The sequence below is a fragment of the Monopterus albus genome, unplaced genomic scaffold (genome assembly GCF_001952655.1).
Source record: "Monopterus albus unplaced genomic scaffold, M_albus_1.0 scaffold60.1, whole genome shotgun sequence".
NCBI lineage: Eukaryota > Metazoa > Chordata > Actinopteri > Synbranchiformes > Synbranchidae > Monopterus > Monopterus albus.
In genome coordinates, this window is record NW_018127940.1 from 2,932,063 (window position 1) to 2,952,472 (window position 20,410).

Sequence of the window (20,410 nt, forward strand, 5' to 3'; positions counted from 1 at the left end):
TGCACCAGTACTTATATTGGTGTTCAGTACCTCCTCAGTCAAGGTCATAAACTGTAATTCCCAGATAATTAGTAGTGCTGGTGTAAGTGGAGACCTTGCTCAGCCCTCTTAAAAGAACATGTCAAGAGATTTAAATATGTAGCATTGGACATACTGTATGTTTGAACATGTCCCATTTTTAAAATTTCCATTTGTGCAAGAGATCTTTGCTCCTTGTAAAGATCATGTCTCTGTTCATTTGTGTTCTGTTAGTGCAGCCGCTTTGAGTAGCAAGTGTCTTGTGTTTTTGGTCGTCTACATGCACTCAAGTGCTGTATGTAGTTGTTGTGGCTTTATTTGTTCAGGCTCCGTGTTCATTACGATTAAATGGAAATGAGAGGCATTACATTATTGAATCTATCACTGAATATGTGTAAGCTCAACCTAAACCTAGCTCTTTTGAACATTTTAATATGATTAGCCATTAGACTGCCATTACATCTCATTACAGGTGTAGTACACTTACCTAAAAGCATGGCTCATACTCAGAATAGACAGTTGATTTCATTTACCTGTCTGCCTTTTTTGTTCTATTCTGCCATACTTTGATCACCTCCCCCACCCCCACCCCCCATTTTAATTATTTATACCTTTTATTTTTGGTTTATGTCCTCATGTATTTCACTGATAGTACTTCATCATCATTGCATCTGATTTAATTTCCATCCACTGCTCTTATGTTGATGTTCTGTATCCTAATGTGTCTGTTTCATTACATCCTTTCTCTCTCTGTGTGACCTGCCACTTGTCTTTGCATTCTCCTCAGCCAAATATAAGTATAATGGATTTGTCAGATCACGTAAGTGTCTTTCTCTGTCCTTTTCCATTCTGCTCCAGCTCTGTGTTTAGACTGTAGACCTCCCACTATGTCATGTAACCTAAATAGTACTTTAGCTTTGCTTTAGTATTTGCTTTGTTGTCCCTTATTCCTTTAGAATATATTGATGTCTTATAAAGAGACAAAGTAAACACACAATTTATAACCAGTGTTAATTTTAATGTTTACCTGAGACAGACTGTTTATTCTAACTTATTTACTTAGAATTTCAACATACTCTATGTTTACAGGAAACTAAAGTAATGAGTTCCTGTTATTGATAGTAACTGAAAAGAAATTATTTTTGTGTTCTGATAATACAGCATAGTTCCATGAAATATTCTTTTTGTATTGTGCTGCTTATAGCAGCAGATGGCGCTACAACACCAGGGATCAGTGGAAGTCAAAAAGAGGCTGGGGTCCGATTCAAAGCTGATTGCAAATTAGGTAAATCTTTGGTGAACAGTTGTTAAATGCATTACTGGTTAAGAATACATTTTAGTCTTGAAATGCTATTTGTCACCTCTAACATTTTATTTGTATATATTTTTATTTAATGTATTTGTTCTTATGAAGCATATTGAGAAGACTTTTTTGTTTTCTCTTGGAAATAGTGGCATCATCTTTGGCAAAACTAAAAGTAACTGCAAAAATCATAATATCAGTTTTATTTGAACTGTAACAACACAACACTGCATGGCCTAAAAAGCTTTTTCCTACGGTTTCAATTCAGATGAAGAACAAAGCTCGCTCATGCAGCAAACATTGTACAGGCAAAGCCAGCTTAGCTCACATACGGTACAAAAGTAAACATTTTTATTTGTTATTCCTCTGCCTCATCACCCAGTTTACATTGGATCACGGTGATCTGATAAAACATGCATGCAGGACAGTACCATCATGTGATTAGCATTTCAGAAAGGGACAGTTGCCGTCTGGGTTGTTCAGGATGTACAGTGGACCTGCCAGGGCGGGTGAGTGCTCTCTAACGCTGCATGTGTTTGACAAGGGCCAGATGAATCCAGGAGCTATCAGTGGCGCCCTGTAAATCAAGGAGGCAGCTGACGGCTGGGATAAGCGTCTGTTTATCGCCCAGGGCCACCCAAGCATGCTCTGTCCTCCAAACAACCAACCAACAACCCTTAAACCAATGGGAGGAAAAGGGTTTCACCTCTCCCAGTCAACTTTACAACCAGATATTTTACTCATCTTTTTCTGTTGCCGTCCTGCAGTTGTGTCATGGCCCACGCAATATATACAAACATATAGTACAGGTTGACTCGCAGCCTCAGTTGTGTGTGTGTGTGTTTGTTGGGATGGCTGGGTCTCATACAGCCAATGGGTTGTCACTGGACTGTGATCACTGTTAAAGTTACAGTAAAAAAATCAACATGTACTGTACTGTTGGAAAATAACACAACCCAAAATAAGTCATGTTTAATGATTGCAGGTTCTGAATTAGTAGTAAAATAAATTATTAGAAGTGAATGTACTGTGCTACAGATTATGTTGGAGATGACCAAATACCTGAATGGATCGGTCTGGCTTTAGCCAAGCTGTGTCTTTGCTTTGTTTTACCAAAAAGTGGAGCATACCTGGAAATAAAACTGAGTGGGGGTTCAAATTGGTTCATGTTTGTCACTGTGAACGTTTCAGTTAGTGTTGCAAGTAGGTAAGACATCTGGAATGAAAATTAAGCTTCCACAAGTTTTAAAAAAAATAATAAATGATTCATGCTGTTGTGAACACTAGGCAGTTCACTAACACTGTAGCTTATTTACTAGTTAATTTGTCTTAATACAGACGTTCTCACACATTTTATTCTCTATTGTTTGACAGTAATGGATGAAGTTAGACCATCTTTTCAAAACCGATCAGTTAAAACCACCAGCTGCGCTTCCACTGCCATCGCTTCAAATGCATTCCTTCCCAACACCTTGCACCCCAACCAACCCACCCACCCAGGCACTGTCAACATCCCACTTGCTATTAACTGTAAAGGAAGCCTGCGCCCTGTGGGGCTGGGGCCTAGAGGCGGCCCCTCACATCTGCGCTTCAGTATCTCAGGCCCAGGAGACATGGTGGCCAGATCCCTGGCTGAGAGTCGGTTGAACCGGGCCTGCAGTCTGCCGGTGAAATACCGCTACTACCCCAGTAATGCCATGCTGCTCGGTCACAGTAGGCACTGTAGGTTGCCCCCTCAACGGGATGCATTAGTCAGTACATGCCTGTCCCATCCCTTCATTCTGTCTTGTTTGTTGCATGAAGGTTCACTCTGCTGGAGCTGCTGCTGTTGCCCCTGCTGTTTTGCACAGATTTGCCTACTATAAAACCTGTGAATTCAGAATTGACATAGCAGAGTTGCTTATCAGTATGTATTTTCAGAAATGTTGCAGGAATCAAATCTCAGAGCTTTAGTACTCACTTTTGAGTGATGAAATAGGTACTTAAGTTTTTAATTATATGCTGTAAAACCTTTTATTACCCTGTGACTAGAAAGCAGTTCATTTTGTTGTGAGTTTAAGTGAGATGTGTTATGTTTTCCTGTTAACAAATATTAAGTTTAAACCAGGAAGAATCTGTCAAATAGTATGGCAAGGAATGCATACAGTATTTCTTAATGTGGTATTTTCAAAGTACATTAGAGAGAGAATTATTTGTAAAGTGGAAAGTGCTTGTGATATTAGCTATTCTGAATGCCCAATTGCATAAAGGAAATGTCAGAGAGTGACATTTTATTAGAAGGCAAAGTCATATTTCTTATCTTTTATTAGCAGAATTAGGTGACAGCCTACAGTGGGTGCTCAGGCAATAATGAAATTCCACATGCTTGGAATCATCACGGCTTGTGGCGTGCACATTGATTTGCACTAATATCATGCTGTGTTATTGATTTCTAACCAAAGGACTAATACGGGTTTGAAGTGATGGTACACTTGGCATTTACGCTGGGGGAGTGCCGAGTGGATAAGAGTATCTGGGTTCCTGTCTGAAAGCTCTTGAAACTCACAGACAATAGTGAAAATCAGCCTGCTGCTAGCTTGACTGAAAGTGTCAGACAAATGGGCATGGCCTCGCTCTGGTTTCTCTTTTTTGTCCTCTCTAACTGGAACTCGAGCAAAGTTTGAAAAATAGCGTTTTGTTTTCTATTTCTCAACACAGCAAAGCAGAAAACTGAACTTAAATCTGATCAAACATAATCTTAAAAGACATTGTGACTATGGCTTAGTGTTCTGCAAATGCTTAGCACCAAAGCATCAAACACAAAATAATTAAATAGTTTTACAAAATCTTATTTATTTTTCATTTGGACTTTTAAGACTAGTCCTGATGTTCTACTGGAGGAGGATGTGCATTTACTAGCTGCTTTTGATATAGTATTCATAGTCCACTAATTCATACCATGCTAGCGTGCGTGCTCACTGATCTCTTGGCATGGAGGTAGACCTGTAGAAGAACCACTGTGTGCTTTAGTGGGAACTGGAATGACGGGGTTTACATAGTTTATTAAAAAAATAAACTACCCAATCAAGATCCATCTCCATAACTTTTATTTATCTCATTGTCATTGCTTTTCCCTGTACCCCACTGACGATGACAGTCTGTACCATCACATGGCAATTAATGGTATAAGTAAGCATGGTCACTCTGATGCAGACTGCTAGAGGTCCCACTGAATACTGTATTGTATCACTGAAGGCCCAGTAAAAGTGCAGCCTTAGAAGAGCCAAATGGGGGGTTTTGAGCCTTTCATGACATTTTCAGATCGTAAATTGGTTTTTCTCCATGGTTTTCTCCTGCCTTTTTTATATTTACCATTGTCCGTTACTAATGCTTTCACTATATCTTCTCAATGGGCACTGAATTATTATTTTTTCTTTTCTTTTATTCAGTTTTTGTTTGCAATAATTGATTGATTGTTAGCTGTTTTTTTTTTTGTTTTTTTTATGTCAGATCCAGCACACTTTCCCAGTCATCTGTCTCTATTCTGACATTCTGTGCATGTGTTTGCAGTTGAAGATGAGCATCCATCAACTCTTTCACCCAAAAAAAAGCAGCGCAACGGCGGGATGCGGAACTCACCCAACTGCTCACCCAAAATGATGAGGTAAGAGATGCTGATTTTATTCTCTTTCCAGTCTTCAAACAGGGAGTGAGAGGAAGTTGAACACAAGAATGAAGGAAGGAAGGGAGGGAGGAAGGGATGGAGGGATGCGTGTGAGAGATACTTCAGAGGCGGATGCTGCTGATGGTGAGATGGTGGGAGTTTGGATGGATGGGAGGGGGCAAATTAGGGGTGGCAGGAGAAGGAGGTAAGAAACACTGTGAGAGAGGAGAAGTGCCCTGTTAGGCTCTGGCTGTATAGGATGGCATGCTGTCAACTGTTAATGACAGAGCTGAAATAATATTTCTGTCATGAAAAGCAGCTGTGAGAAGCCATGTGAAAACTCCTCTGGCTTTAAAGCCCCAGCTGTCAGCTCCTCCGGTCTGGTCCACATGTACTCCTTAAACAATGCTGGCACTAATGACACCAGCAACCAATCAGAGGGACCTGCATGGTTACTCTGCCCTCAGGCTACTCCTCTTTTGTGAGAACCCCTGTGAGTACTGTTTCTGGTACTTAAGGCCATATGTGAGATGTATCATCACAATCAAATATGAATTCGAATATTACCTTCCTTTTATCCTGTCCTGTGGAATTAAATTGCTGTTAATTGATCCAGAAAGATAAAAGGGGTAGGTTTTTGTGCTTGTCTGGCTGCGAGGTGGAGTGAGCAGCACGACAGCGTGGAAGACGCTGGGAGGCCGAGTTGTGCACATTGGGACAGGAGGATGAAGGCACGGTGAAGATCTAACACGACAGGAACACTCATAGCTCTGCCGCCTGTCTCTTAATGAGAGTGAATGTTAATGGTCATTGTCTCTATGACTTAACAGTAGGAAATTCTAAAGAGAGGGCCGTGTGGTTTTTGTCACATACACTTCTCAGTGTTGATATTTGTGCAGCGAAGGTGCAGAGTAGTACAATGTTCTGTAGCTGAATTGTGTGGGAAAATAAATAAAACTCCTAATCACCACATTCTACATTCTTGATGGAATTTAAATCTGTAAATACAAATTCCATTACACTGTATGAACAGAAAATTACATTTCTGCAAATAAGTATAATAAAAATGTACTTTAATATCTAGCATTTGGATTTGTTGATTTCTATTGTGACATGGTATATGTGGTTGTTTTATTATAGTTTTGTAGTGTACTTTCCTTATATTAGTTGAGCTTCTGTGTGTTTGTCCTGCTAGCTTCCCTTAGGCAGCATTCCTCCCACTGAACTAGTATACCAACGTGATTTTGTCCAGTATACTTGTCGGCCTCCCCCTCAGTTCTCCACAAAACAAGCACTTAATAAGCCCTCACACTTGCCAAACCATTAGCCCAACACAGAGTCATACCCTTCAGTGTAGTTTGCAACAGAGCATCATTTTAGATGCCCTTGCTCAGAGGGAAAAAACTGTTACAAAAACAACAAGACATTGGCATATTTCCAGACAACTGCATGTTTAAAAGGCTGTTTAGTTTGCCTAACTTAAAGCACAAAACCTTTTCTTCTCTTCCCTTTCTGCTTAGAAGATGGTCCCCATTTGCCATGTAATATATGCATCTTTGCTTTGATCTCAGAGTGATAATAATTCTTGCGAGTTATTTACTCAGTTTTGAAAACGCTTCAAAGCGGTGTCAAAGTTTTCTCTGCTTTAGGGATGCTTCTGTATTTGCTGGCTCTTGGGTACTGGGATGACAGGTCTTCTGTTATAGGTGTAGATTTTTTGCCAAGTCTTAGCCCTCAGCAAAACATCAAATTACCCATCACAGTCCACAGCCCCACCCCCCCGCCGCCGCAGCTGCCCCCGTCAGCATATAAAACCATATATATTAAACAGTTGTGTATAACAAGGTGTGTTTTATGCACAATGAAAAGTGATTGTTTGAGGTAGCCTTAGGGATACTTTATTCTACAAGCAAGGAGGGGGAAAACACAGAGAGCTACAGTAGCAAGAGCGAGCATACGTATCAAGTATGATTTTTTACAGGACTTGCAGCCTGAAGGCCTTTGTAAATAAATAATGATCAACAGATTGGCTGTGGGCTTTTGAAAAGCATGCCTTTGTCAGTTTGCATGATGGGGAAAATTTTCAAAGCAAGAGGCTGCCTTCGTAGTCTGACAGAGAGGGATTGGGGGAGCACGCCCATCCCCAGCTTGTGACTGCAGAGTGATACAGTGGAATAACTCAACTCTGTTTGAAATATATACTAAAGGGGAGGGGGGAGGTGGGTGAGACACTGTAGTGAGAAATATTTGTCCTATATAAAAGTGGATCTGTTAAAATACTGCATCTCACTCAGAGAAAATATCTGATGCACTGTGAACGTATTTAGAAATTTAGTGAATTGTATTTTTGGTGAGGAAGGTTCTAATAAAGGATATAATTTGCATATAACACATAGAAATTACATGTAGAAATTTGCATATTTTTGCAGTTTAGTTTGAGATTGGTTTCTCTGTATTTTTGGCATTCTAGCTGACCGAGCCTTAGTTTGGTCGTGTAGATGATATGTCACCGTGCTAACGAGCTGCATTGCCACCATGGCATTAACACCACTTCCACAAACCTTTTTGACGGGTCATGACTGATGACACACTTCCAATCGCAGAAGATGTCACAGTGTCATCCACAGTTGATATCCCTTGGGCGTGGCACTGTGGCACAGACTCACGTTTGCTTTCCCTGAGCCTTCTGGTAGGTTCAACCCGAGGCGGGGAGAAAGCAGAGGGGGGAGGAGGTGTGTGGAGCCCGTGACAGGCTGCCAGTCACACCGCTGACAACTTGGTGAAAGATAGCTGTCTTGGCAGAGAGAGGTGGAGCGGCAGCCCGCCTGCACGCGCCAGTCAGCCCCCTCTGTGGAGGCGAGCAGAGCGGAGCAGATTGAAGTGATGGGGGCTCCGTGGAGTTGATTGGCGCAACACGCGGCTCTGGATGAAAGATTCAGGCTGAGTGTAAAAGCACTAAATGCTGTCAGTGTTATTATCACCTGCACTAACTGATAGAGGAAAGAGAGTAGAGAGAGAGGGTAGCTAATTGACAGCTTTTTTTTTCTTTTTTTTTATTTTCACTTTTTCTTCTCCTGTGATGGCATGCAACCCAAATGCACACTGAGGCTGAAGGAAGAGACAACATCAGAGCCTTGTCAGTGAATGACAGTGTTGATAGAGGATAGAGAGAGTGATACTGAGAGAGATGTATGTCAAATTCTTGAGATGTTTCTCCCATATTACTCAAATGCCTGTCTTTCTGCAGTTCCCTGTTTTTGGATTCTGTATAGTGCTGCTTTAACCTAAGATTGTATTATTTGGGTAGAATTGTAAATGATTTACATTTGCAATGTTTATTGAGCAACAGCACTAAATTTTTGCAGTTTACCAGGACTAAGTGTTTAGGATGAAATTTTCTGGTTTCCCTTTAGAGGAGCTTGTGAGAACACGTCTAGTAGGATAAGTGCAAGAACAAGAGGTGGTATAACAGGACTGACAGGAGCCCTTTCATGGTCAGTGTTACACTGGATAAAACTCAGCAGCCCACTGCTGTGGATTAGCCTGTTTGGTTGTGACATGCTGTTGAAACATTAATGACCATCAGTTGGGAAAGCAAAATGTGATTGGGCAAATTCCTGAAATATTTAAAGTGTGGGCCTGTCGGAGCTTTTACTATTTGCGCTGCATGGCATAAGGAAGTGGAAGAGAGGGTAAAAGCTGGTAATTGGCCTTGTGTTGTCATGCCATTCAGTCAGTAGCACTCAAGTCATGCTATTTTCATCTGACACGCTGCGAGCAGCAGTTTTTTGATGAATAAAAAAAGACAAGAAGGAATACTGTGGTTAATGAACTTGCAGTACAATATGTAGTGCAGTAAAAACTTAAACCTTTTGAGGATGGAATGGACTTTTAATATGTTGTATGAATAGGTGGAATAGAACTCAACAAACCCCGGTTGGTTTTTCCAATTATTCATGTTATCGCATCATTCACAAGGTTGCAGTCATTGTGAAACACGGCCTATTACAAATCTGTTTATTCTGTTTTCTCAGTCGACATGATCCCCTTCTAATTCCTGGCAATGAACAAATTGAGAACATGGACATGAACGTCAAGAGGTATGACTCAACAGGGATGTTTCACTGGTCCCCATCAAAGGACATCGAAAAAGTCATCCTGGTGAGTGCGACAAGAACTTTGTCACTGCAGCTCTCTATAGTATAATAGAATATGCAAATAAATAAATAAGCAAGCAGTCTCCAGTGCAGAGGTGTCCCCTGAATATTGTAGTGCCACAATAATAATATGTTGTGAAATTTCTCTCACTGCCTCTCTGTTGTTTCAAGGTGAGTTTATTGTTTTATTTGTTTATCCATCAAGAATCTGTCAACAGCATTTCAACATACCATGCATGGGTTTGCTCTGATGTTTTTTTTACAAGGCAGTTTGTGAGCATTTAGTTTAGTGTGTAATTTGTTTAGGCAGGGTTAAACCTATTGAAGTAAAATAGAAGGTGCTGTCACCTAAACCATTTGTATATCATTTACTTTAATTAACCTACTCCATGTAAGCATATCTGTTGTTGTTTTTTTGTTGCACCAGTGCCCATGTTACTCTTATTAATTATTGGTTCACATGAGGATGAAGGATGTTCCTGCATGAGTTGGATCACCAAAAAATATTCTGGATAACCAGCAATTGGTACTGTTTAATCCACCAGATCATTCAACCAGCTTAACGTATGCACCAATTTGGCTCTCTGAGTTTTACCTTGTGAATCCAATAAACGACGACAGTTTTAGTTTCAAACCAGTTGGGATCATAGAAACATTTAGTTTACCTGCAGTGAAACACACATCAAGTTGCTGTGACTGGTGACAGATCTTGAAAGCAGAGCATTGCATAGTTGTTTTTTTCCCAACTGGAGCTTTATATACAGAAGAGGAGCTTTGTTTATTTATACCTAGATTAATACATATAGTCTTAGTCATGCGTATTGTATGTCCCTAAAATCTTACAAACTGCATTTTTTGACCTTTGAAAAAGATCATGTTTTACTTTTGTTCTGCAGAATTTCTGATTATCTAATAAGCTACTTATAAACGGAATAGTAGTTAAGCAAACTTATTTTATGTAAATGTTCCAGCCTGCAAGTAGAAAGCTTTAATGATGACTAAATACTGTATATAATTCAACTAAATACTTGACTAACAAACTATTTTGTGTGCGTTTATAGCAGTGATAAACACTGATAAACCTAGAATTTGTTACCTCATGCATATTATTCAGTTTTCTATTAACGGCACTGATTTCTGTTCTGTAACTCTGTGTTTGTCTCTGTGTGCCTCTTCCTCTCTCTCTCTCTCATTATGCTCCTCCTCATCCTTTTCTTTTTGCTCTTCTCCCTCTTCCCTCTATCCTTTTGTTCCCTGCAGACTCGAAGTGAAGCTTCTATGACCGTGCTGAGTGGCCATGTAGTGGTCTGTATATTTGGGGATGTCACGTCCGCTTTAGTGGGGCTGCGAAACTTGGTGATGCCTTTAAGAGCCAGCAACTTCCATTATCATGAGCTAAAGCCTATAGTTTTTGTGGGCTCTCTGGATTACCTGCGGAGAGAGTGGGAAACTTTACACAACTTCCCCAAGCTCTCCATCTTACCTGTGAGTGTAATCTCTATTTAGCCAATGACTCATTGACACCTTGAGTTACATGCACACTGGAAATCTTGAGAGGGTGTGTCAGTTTGATTTGATCATCCAGTTGAATGATGACTCCATGAGAGCTTAGTCAGCCTTCCTTCATCCAGAGTAGTGACACATCCTGCATATTCAGAGCCCATCACAGATGGGGTGGCTTGCTGCCTTAGAGCTTGTTAGCCCTGGCTTGACTGGTGATCAGGGAAGAATCCCAAACACAGCTTTTAGATTAGTCCATGTCTCTGATTCTCCAGTGCCCAGTTAGATCAGTGGAGTGTCATTGCCTCAAAACAAGAATACTTGCTAACTAATTTCCCACAGCTCCACGCTGCTCACTTCTTAAATTTGTTTTTCTCTCCCCCATGTCTGTCTGTTCTCTGTTTTACTTTCTCTCTCTTGTCTCTCTTGCTCTTTCCCTGAAGGGTACACCATTAAGTCGGGCAGATTTAAGGGCTGTCAACATCAACCTCTGCGACATGTGCGTAATACTGTCAGCCAATCAGAACAATATTGAAGATGCTTCACTCCAGGATAAGGAATGCATCTTGGCATCACTGAACATCAAATCTATGCAGTTTGATGACAGCATCGGGGTCTTACAGGCTAATTCCCAAGGTAAGGACTGTCCTATTAGAGTCCATGCACAGTGGTGCCCAAAGGGGACAGGTTGTGGCAGGGAGGGAAGACAGTAGTCAAAGACGGAAAAAGACCACACAGGCTGTAGTTTGTCAAGCACAAAGTCTGCTAAGTGCTCTTAATTGAAATATTCTGCAAGTTAGTCGTGTCATCTATAAACTGAATTTACTGTAATTCCCGAAGATATGTGCACACAAAACATTTTGCTGATTGCCTCATGAAGCCTTTGAAGAGTGTTTACTCCACATAATTTTCTGATGATTTCAGCCTTGTCCCTGGTAATTACATGCTGCTAAACCTCCTTGATAATACTTTTTAATGATGTAATCAACATGACTGTGTCATTTGATGTTGTTCCCCGTGATCTGGTGTCTGGCAGATCGTCTGGAACAGATTGTTGATGTTTGCAGACAAACACATGAACCTGGCATCCCATCAGGCCTCATCATCATTAAGCAGCTAGTACAAATCACCAGGCAGGCCAATTCAGCTGCTCCTCATTAGTCACAACACAACAGCAACACATGCACCTTCATATTTGAATATGTGTGTGCATATAACACACACACAGACATTCATGCCAGTGCAATTTATCCATGCACATCCATAAACAAGTAATCCTCGGTTTATGATTAGCCTGAAAGGGATGACATGCCTTGGGCTTAGTAATATTTAGTGCCACCACAGTGACTGTTGTAAATACAAATCAAAGTTGAAGGTCCAAGAGGCCATTATTTTTTTAGTGCAGAGCACTTCCACATGTTTTAGGAGAATGCCAATGCTGTTATTTCTCCAGACTTGAATGAGTGATGTGCTATCGATAGCAGTGCCACCGAGGAACAATAAGCAGGGGTAAATCTGAGAGCATGCTACTCTGGGGATCTGTAGTCACAGAAAGCCACCTCAATATGGAAGCCCACTAGCCTATATCCTCTCCCAGGGTCAATGGATGGAGTCTGTTGTCATCAATAATTGGGTCTTACATCAACCACCCATTTCAGTGATAAATACTTCACTTTAGAAAACACACATATATAGCACAGTGACATGCAATCATGCATGCACAAGGAAACACTCGCACATACCCAGACATTGCTACTGTATCATAGGTATTGCGTTGGGGATTTCTTCCTCTGAGCGATGCTTCCATTCAGATGCTGTCTGTGTAATTTAAAACAAGAGGATGCAAATAAATAAATAAACATACGCTTTCCTGGGGGAGAGCTTCTCACAGCTGCTGTAGCATGTAGTCAACCACAGAGCATAGCTGTGCCTGGGGGGCTGCAGGGATAAAGAGGGTATGTAACCCAGATCTCACTCATTGTACATTCTAGCTGAACAGACAAGGTTACAGCCTCACAGTAGCAAGACCCAGAAGAGGAGACAGTGTGTGTGATCATGCTGCTTTTCAAACTCTGGCTTCTGTATTTTGGTCAGTGATGATTTAATTTATGAAATGTTACAATGTATACCAATTATGAAATTCAAATGGAGAAAACAGCAATAATTCAATTTACACTTCATTAAGATGATCCAAACAGCAAAATTATTGTTTTTAACTCAATAATGTAATATTTAATTGTAGACAAGAGTATTTCATTTGTCATAGATGTGAATGCCATGACAAATAACAGTTTTAAGTTTACAAACATCAATTTAATAAGAAAACTGAATAGAATTACTCTCAAAATAAGGAAAACAATATGAGATGTGTGAGTCAGTAATCAGGAAGTGTTGTGTTAGGTAACAGATTGGGTGTGATCGGTCACTTATTAGCTGCTCATTAGCATCAGGCCCAGATGCTTCTTATAACCCAAACAATGGTCCACATACCTATCACCTGCAAAAGCAAACATACAGGCACTGCCAACAACAGCAAGCCGAAGCTGTCACATTTCACTTTAAGAAGATTAGGACGATCAGGGAACTAGACATGTTACACCTTCAGGGTTTGCAGTACCCTGGTTCTGTCTTAGAAAGACATACAGCTCTCTGTTTGGAGCTTACCACCCCACACTGCAACTTTTGAGCTGCTGGTAATCTAACAGGTTTTGAAAGCAGCTCAACAGTAGGCCTCACCAACAATCATTTTCTGCTGTATGCACTAAACTGTTCTTCTACAGCTCCATACAGTCTTCATGTTCACTATATTACAATAAGAGCAGTGTTTTAGGAGCAGTATCCAAACACTTGCTGTCACTCTCCAGTGGAGTAAACATCATCCTTTATGGACATCGACAAAATGATGTTTGCACTGCCTGAGCTTGCGCTCCCTGCTTGACTCAGAGTGTCAACACTGCTATTTCCAAGTTCAATAATTGGTATAACAAGAGTTATGATTATCCATGCTTCAGTTCAGTTTGTGCTTCCTGCTGTGAACTAAACTATTTGGTGTCTTTTCTCTTGCAAAAGGCTGGAATATCTCTTTTGTAATGTAAGCAGCTCATTGAGTTTCTTGACAGAAAAGGCACACACACATGCACACACGGAGGATTTGCAATCCTTTTAAAACTTTGTGACCTGAATATATTTCCTGCATTGTGTTTCCTTGGTGGTGGCACTGTAAGCTGGCATTTTGCTGTAGTCAGCACTAAATGATGGATGTCAAAACACAGTTGATGCATTATGCATATAGTAGCATTACAGATTTAAGGTGTTTACTTGTCACTTTGAGGAAATGCAAAAATGTGAAGTCATGTGAATTCATACTCCTGTCAGTTGCACTTGTATTTTGTGGTTCTGAGCCACACCATTTCCGATGAAAGGTTTTCAGGATCCACTTCACCAATTTTATCGTGACAAAATGAACAACATATAAAATTTATGTGTGCCCGTTGATAGAGGGATGTGAATGCTAAATATGTCTTAGCTGACCCCTAAAAAGCTCAGTATCCATATTGCAGTTTTTAAACCAGCTCCTTGTTCACTTAGCCTTCTCCCCTTCCTTTTTTCTGTCAGTCCACATATTTGAATGACAGAAAATGCACATCAACAATGTCATGCTGGGTATGCTGACATGCAGTATGTATAGTAGTACTGAAACAGAGTTCCAGGTCATGTCCTCATGGTTATGATGCTTCTATAGTAAAACACAGTTATGAGTCATGCAGGTGTTTTCTTGGATTTAATCCAATAAACCTTCCTGCCCTGCAAAGGCAAAATACAAGCAACAAAAGCTAAGTTTCATTATTTATCCTTATTATTGCCATAGAAATGTATCCTTTCTGAGAAGCAGCAGGTCAAATTTGCAGTGAGCGGACTACAACATGGTGCTAAAAACCAAACTGTAATAAGCTGTGTAATCTGTGGGTTGTGCGCTGCCTCCAAGACAAATGGCCAACTCGATAGCTGAAACAAGAACTAAAGTTAAAGCTAGGTCATGCTGCTTTGAAATATCTTGATTGTTCTGAAGCTGTCCTCATGGAAAATATTAGGTTTGATTCAGTTATTTCTTTTATATTGCAAAATGAAGCAGTAGCTAAATCCAGTCATCATTTGAGAAAAAACCTGGCTGAAGTCCTACTAAAGCTAAATAGCTTCAACCAGATCTCAGTAAATTCCATCACAGCTTCCTTTAAATAATGCATTTAAATGTATTAGATTGTAAATAATTTTATTAAATTGATTTCAACATGTAGAGTATAGGCAGAATTATACAGGCAGACATGTAGAGAAAGCAAACCAGTTAAATTTTATCTTTAACTAGGTATAAAACATTATTAGTTGCAGTAAAAGGACAAGAAAACTGAAAGAGCATTTTGTTGGTGCATGCTGTAATTTCCCTGAAGATTAGCCAAAGGCACAAACCAGATGCAGTATCAGTATTTTTAGGTATTATGTGTCTTCTGCAGCAATGATTTTCTGTTCCACAGTTTGCAGTCCAAGCTGAAAATTTTAAACAGCGTCACTACTCCTGTAGATACTCCTCTGCTTTTGTAGGCCAGATGAGCTCTCTTTGACTCTTTTCCTGTGTTCAGGTTTCACACCTCCTGGAATGGACAGGTCATCTCCAGACAGCAGTCCCGTACATGGCTTTGTACGCCAGGCTTCCGTCACCACTGGATCCAACATCCCCATTATCACAGAACTAGGTGAGCTGTTTCCATCAACTTCAAATACAGATGTTGCACTCCTTGCTCAGTGATCTCAGATCAACTCATTATTCATTTTCAGACATACAGAGCTGATAATCAAAACTTTAAACATCATGCTGCTACTAAAAGTTCCAACTCATTTGAGGTCAAATGGACTTGGTGTGGAATTTTTGTTCGCATTCATGGTGTCACACCTCAAGTTCATATTTATATGTGCATCATTGGATTTGACTAGTTTTTGTCAAGGGGTGATCATGTTAGCTGTAACTGAAAATCTTTGCTCTATAGACAGTGTGGACTGCTGTAACTTGATGTCAGATGGGCATTTTTAGGACTACAGCTACTGGATATCTCCTACAATTTGTCCATTAATGCACAAGGGAAACTCAGCCTGATGGAGAGGGTGAGAGAGGGAGAAAAAGAGAATATAAAGGCAGAAGGAAAAAAAAACCTGCCTTGGTTGCAAAATGGGTCCATTTATTAATAACAATGGCAGTGGCTGTATTCCCACTGGTGGTGGGGACTCATGAAACTTTCACATCTCTGAGGGGCCTTCTAAAGCACCAGAGACTGGCTACTCTGTCTCCCCTGACCCAATTAGGGAGCAATGGAGCATGAGGCCAGCTAAGAAAATGCCAGGAAGGGGAAGGAGCTACCTAATATTACTTATAGCCTGGCCAGCCAGTATCTGCAAAGAGGTTCTCCCATTTGAATGCTGACCTCAGATGTAATCATCAAAACTAGATGCTATCCTTGTTGGAGTTAATGGTTTTTGTCTTGGACTTGGACTCCAGTGTTGTGCCTCTGCTTGCTCCTACAGCTAATTTCACAGCTACAGCAACACTACATGCGGATGTGATAGCACTGTCCTTCAGTCAAAGGAGAAAAGGCATAAAGAGAAGCGAGTGGCTCTATGGCTCACTGGAACCATATTCTGTAATGTTCTGTTTACGGCACCAGGAGCAGATTAAAGACAATTTGAAATACAAACACGGGACTCATCTGAGTTACATGATCAATTTTGTTTGCATCACCTGTGAACTAGGTGTGTTTCTGGATAAGGCCTTGTCTATCCCTTTCATCAGTTTACCATGAAATAGATTATTGCCGTTGTAGTGGTATGGCACCACGACAGCTGTGGATTTATACTGTATCTAGTGTGGACTCTGATTCATGGTGCTTTGCTTTTAGACACTGGATAACCATGAATGTCTCAGAGAAACTCTGGAGTTGACACAAGCACTGAGAGACAGCAAAATGCCTTTATTGCAGTCTTTAAAACTGTTTCAATAATGACGCCATTCCCCCCCCCCTTCTCCACACTGTCTCATCATCATTAGCTAAACCTGGCAAACTACTGCCACTGGTTTCACTCAGTCAGGAAAACAAAAGTGGAACCAACATACAAATGATAACAGAGCTGGGTAAGCTAAGCCTTTGTCCTCTGCTGCCGTTCACTCCCTCACGCCGCCGCTCTTCTCCTCATCAGCTTGTCTTGATTTATCTGGCTGCAGTCAAGGCCCTCGCTGCTCCCATGGCTTCACTTTGAACACATTTTTATTCTTCGTTCTGGTTGAAATTGACTGTCTTGTTTTGGCCCCTTTCTAATGATTTTTTTTTCTTTTCTTTTCTTTTGGAGTATTTTTTTTTCCTCCAGTTGCGTTTGCAGAGCATCACTAGGCCTTTGATCATGCTCAGTCTGTCCTTGTGGCTGTTTTCATAGCAACTCCCACCCGCCCCTCACCAGAACTCCCCTTCTCCTCCAAACACACACACACACCACCCAGTTCACATTTTAGGCCCCGGCCTGTTTGCATCAGACCCTTGTCTCTTTGACTGACATTTCTGTTCCACAGCATACAGGAAGCCTACGAAGAAATCAGATCTCAAAAACAAAACCAAAAAAAACCCCTTGAGATCAAAACCATCTTTTAAGATATTTATTTATTTTAGAATTTATTTTCCAGTTTCTTTTTTTCCTCCTGCAGACCATATCTCCGAGACTCAGATATTGGAGGAGTCAAACAAAAACTTGCGATGCTCTTTTCTTAAGTAACGTTAGTTCAAGGATCCTGCACTGCCCACTGCTGCAGCTAGAAATACAAAAGAAAAAGACACACAGCCTATGGAGTACTTGTTGTTTTTATTCTAGCAATTATGCCGCACGTGAGACACAAAAAATATACTTATTTCATTTTGGGATTATGTTTATTTCTATAATGTTGGTTCATTTAGCAGATCTGATGCATTTTTAATCATAAAGATTAAAAAAAAGTGCGTGCCTGGCTTTATTTTGACTTTCAGGGCACATGGAAATCTTTGTGATGTATTACTCTAAAGATGATGATGTGAGAAACACATTCATCAAGCAAAACTGTCCAAAACAGCATGATTTTATAAGTGCGTGGTTTTGTCATGTGACATAGTAGCCATTGTTGAAGTCTCACTTTTTACCATATTTAATGGATACATCAAGAGAGACCTATTGTATATGGTGGTTTCCTAAGCATTCATAGTTTACTCAGGCTTTTCAGTCAACAGGATGGTCACTATCTATTGCCTGAAAATGTTTGTGTATGTGAGAATAGAGTACATATGTACTTTTGTGTTGCAGTAAAAGATACAATGGCTGTTGAGATGCTGCAGAATTGATATGACTGAATCGAGACTGGGGACTTCGACAATGGTTATCACTGTGTATGCATAATACAACTCAGTATTTTCTCCTAAAGCTGTGATTTGTCTAAATGTATGAAATTCACCCTGCATGTGATACACAGTGGGTTTATATATAAAATGTTCAAAAAATCAAAAACCCCTTTTAAACCTTCCAAACAGTTATATAGTATGTGAACCTGACTGAAACGTAGTTTAGTCGACAGTATTTTAGAGTCAAGTCAAAACCATATGAATTGTTTCTAACAGAAGTTTTATGTTGAATCTTGTGGTTAAAAATAAGTGTGGCTGCACAAATTGTAGAAGTGAGATATAATGTGCATTTAATGTTATCGCATACGCAAACCCTGGATCAAAACCTTTATTCCTGAAGCTTTTCTGTTACATTACCCTGACATATTTCATGTGTTAAATAATCAAACAAACAAAAAAAAACTTGTCTCTGAACTCTCAGGTGTGCTGGTGTATGTGTCTTTGGCTCATACTTCCTCACATTGCCTGTCTCTAACTCAGCTGTGTTTCCCCTCTTGCAGTGAACGACTCAAATGTTCAGTTCCTGGACCAAGATGATGATGATGATCCAGACACAGAGCTGTACCTCACTCAGCCCTTTGCCTGCGGCACCGCCTTCGCTGTCAGTGTGCTCGACTCCCTGATGAGCGCGGTGAGTTCTCAAACACACTGTAGGCTTGCTGTGTTGGACTGTTTTTTCAAAACCACTTTTCAACATTCAACATGTTACTACACATTTTATAGGTTTGATTTCCTCATTATTACTTGGTTAGAGAATCCTTTTAAATTTTCTGTGTGCTGTAATATACAGAGTGATATTCAGAATTTCAGAAAGAGAAAGTAAAGAGAGGTTTTTCATGGAGATGCTGTGCCCACTGGGTAACAATTGCATGTTGTTGCACTAGTAGAAACTGCAGGATGAGAAAAAGAGCTGAGTAACTTTGAAGTGATTCAGACAGGAAAGATGGACCTGATAAAACTTTAGAAGGTAGTAACCCCAACATGTGTTTTCTTTTGCTTTGTTGGTCGTCATAAATATTTCTGTTATAGTATTTCACATTCAGTTGGAAAATTTCCAAATACTCAACTTCATGATAACAAAAACAAATTTTCACAATTTTGTCAGAATTAACATTAAAGAACAGATAATATCAGACTTTAGACAGACTTTACAACTGGTTTAAATTTAAAATGCTCCCCTAGTAGAAAAAAAATGAGTTTAGATTAATTGTAAGTTAGTTCTGGCATTTCAAGTAGGCGGTACTTGGTAAATGAAGTGGTACAGTACATTGATCCCACATGCCTGCCAGCCCCACTGTCATCACTTCTCATTTTAAATATTCAGTTTTCAAGCCTTTTTAGACCTTTTAACAAAATAAGTGCTGAAGGTTGGCTTGATGCAGTGGCACAAGCTTCTTTCAACTTTTGACAATGTCATCCCTGCACTGGAGATAAGAATAAAGGAGGAGGTAGGGAAAAAGTCCTCCTCTTCTTCACCTCATTCCAACTCCCCCACCCTTTCAGTACCAACTGTGTTTTTCCCTTTGGTGTTGTGATGGCTTAATTCCAGCAGCCTTCTTGGTGAAGTGGGGTTACAAGGGCACACATAGCTGAGCTGAGCAGGGAGTAGAGCAGGCATCAGCTGTAGTCTGGCATTGGTCAAAGGTGAAGCCAGCTAATGGACAGTGCTCATCCATCATGAGACTCTGCAGGCCTGTCAGGGGCCCGGGGAGAGGAGCTGCCACTCCGGCCTGGCTGCCGAGTGACATCGCCTGTCTTCACACGCAGCAAAAGCACGTCCTGAATGGCTTGAAGGACAAGAGAACCTGACACCTGCGGAGCGCAGTCAAATTGTTGTTTCAGGAGGAAAAGCAGACAATGTACAGTGTGTAGAGTAGTTTTCACAGAGGAAAGAGTAGTGCTGTGTTGGAGTGTGTCTGTTTATTTAACATGATGATCCTGCTATGTACTAAGTACTATGATTATCAAACTGCCAGCGACCATATTTCTCTCAAATCTGCTGATTTTCATTTAATTATTTATTTAATCTCTTCAAGTTAATAAGCAAAGAGTTGGTGGATCAGCTTACAATACTATATATTATTGGACTATTGGACATATGGAATGCTAATTTAAAGTGGGTTAGAATGAAGGTTAAGCCAGAGGAATCCAGGACTATTTCAATATTAAAAGGTGTGCATTCAGATAAAAGGTTTTATATAGACGAGAAGGCAATTCCAGTCAGAAGTTTAGGTATGTGCCTGCAGTTTGGTCTTTTACCACAGCTGAGGTGATTGCCCACCAAGCTGCTGTTTAACCTGAGCAAATACAGTGCAGATACTGTTTCATG

General features: G+C 40.3%; 1 protein-coding gene across 21 annotated transcripts in view; it reads left to right on the plus strand.

Moving 5' to 3' along the window:
• kcnma1a (potassium large conductance calcium-activated channel, subfamily M, alpha member 1a) overlaps positions 1-20,410 on the plus strand; it is a 128,746-nt gene that overhangs the window by 92,245 nt on the left and 16,091 nt on the right. For 9 of the 21 annotated variants that reach the window (XM_020603198.1, XM_020603206.1, XM_020603207.1 and 6 more), the window contains 6 exons: positions 4,871-4,964; positions 8,999-9,125; positions 10,382-10,606; positions 11,065-11,257; positions 15,256-15,369; positions 18,582-18,712. In XM_020603198.1, the coding sequence (XP_020458854.1) occupies positions 4,871-4,964; positions 8,999-9,125; positions 10,382-10,606; positions 11,065-11,257; positions 15,256-15,369; positions 18,582-18,712 (884 nt within the window). Of the gene's footprint in view, positions 1-805; positions 839-1,222; positions 1,304-4,870; positions 4,965-8,998; positions 9,126-10,381; positions 10,607-11,064; positions 11,258-15,255; positions 15,370-18,581; positions 18,713-20,410 lie in introns of all 21 variants that reach the window. The other 12 variants (XM_020603214.1, XM_020603215.1, XM_020603193.1 and 9 more) reach the window with 3 other exon arrangements.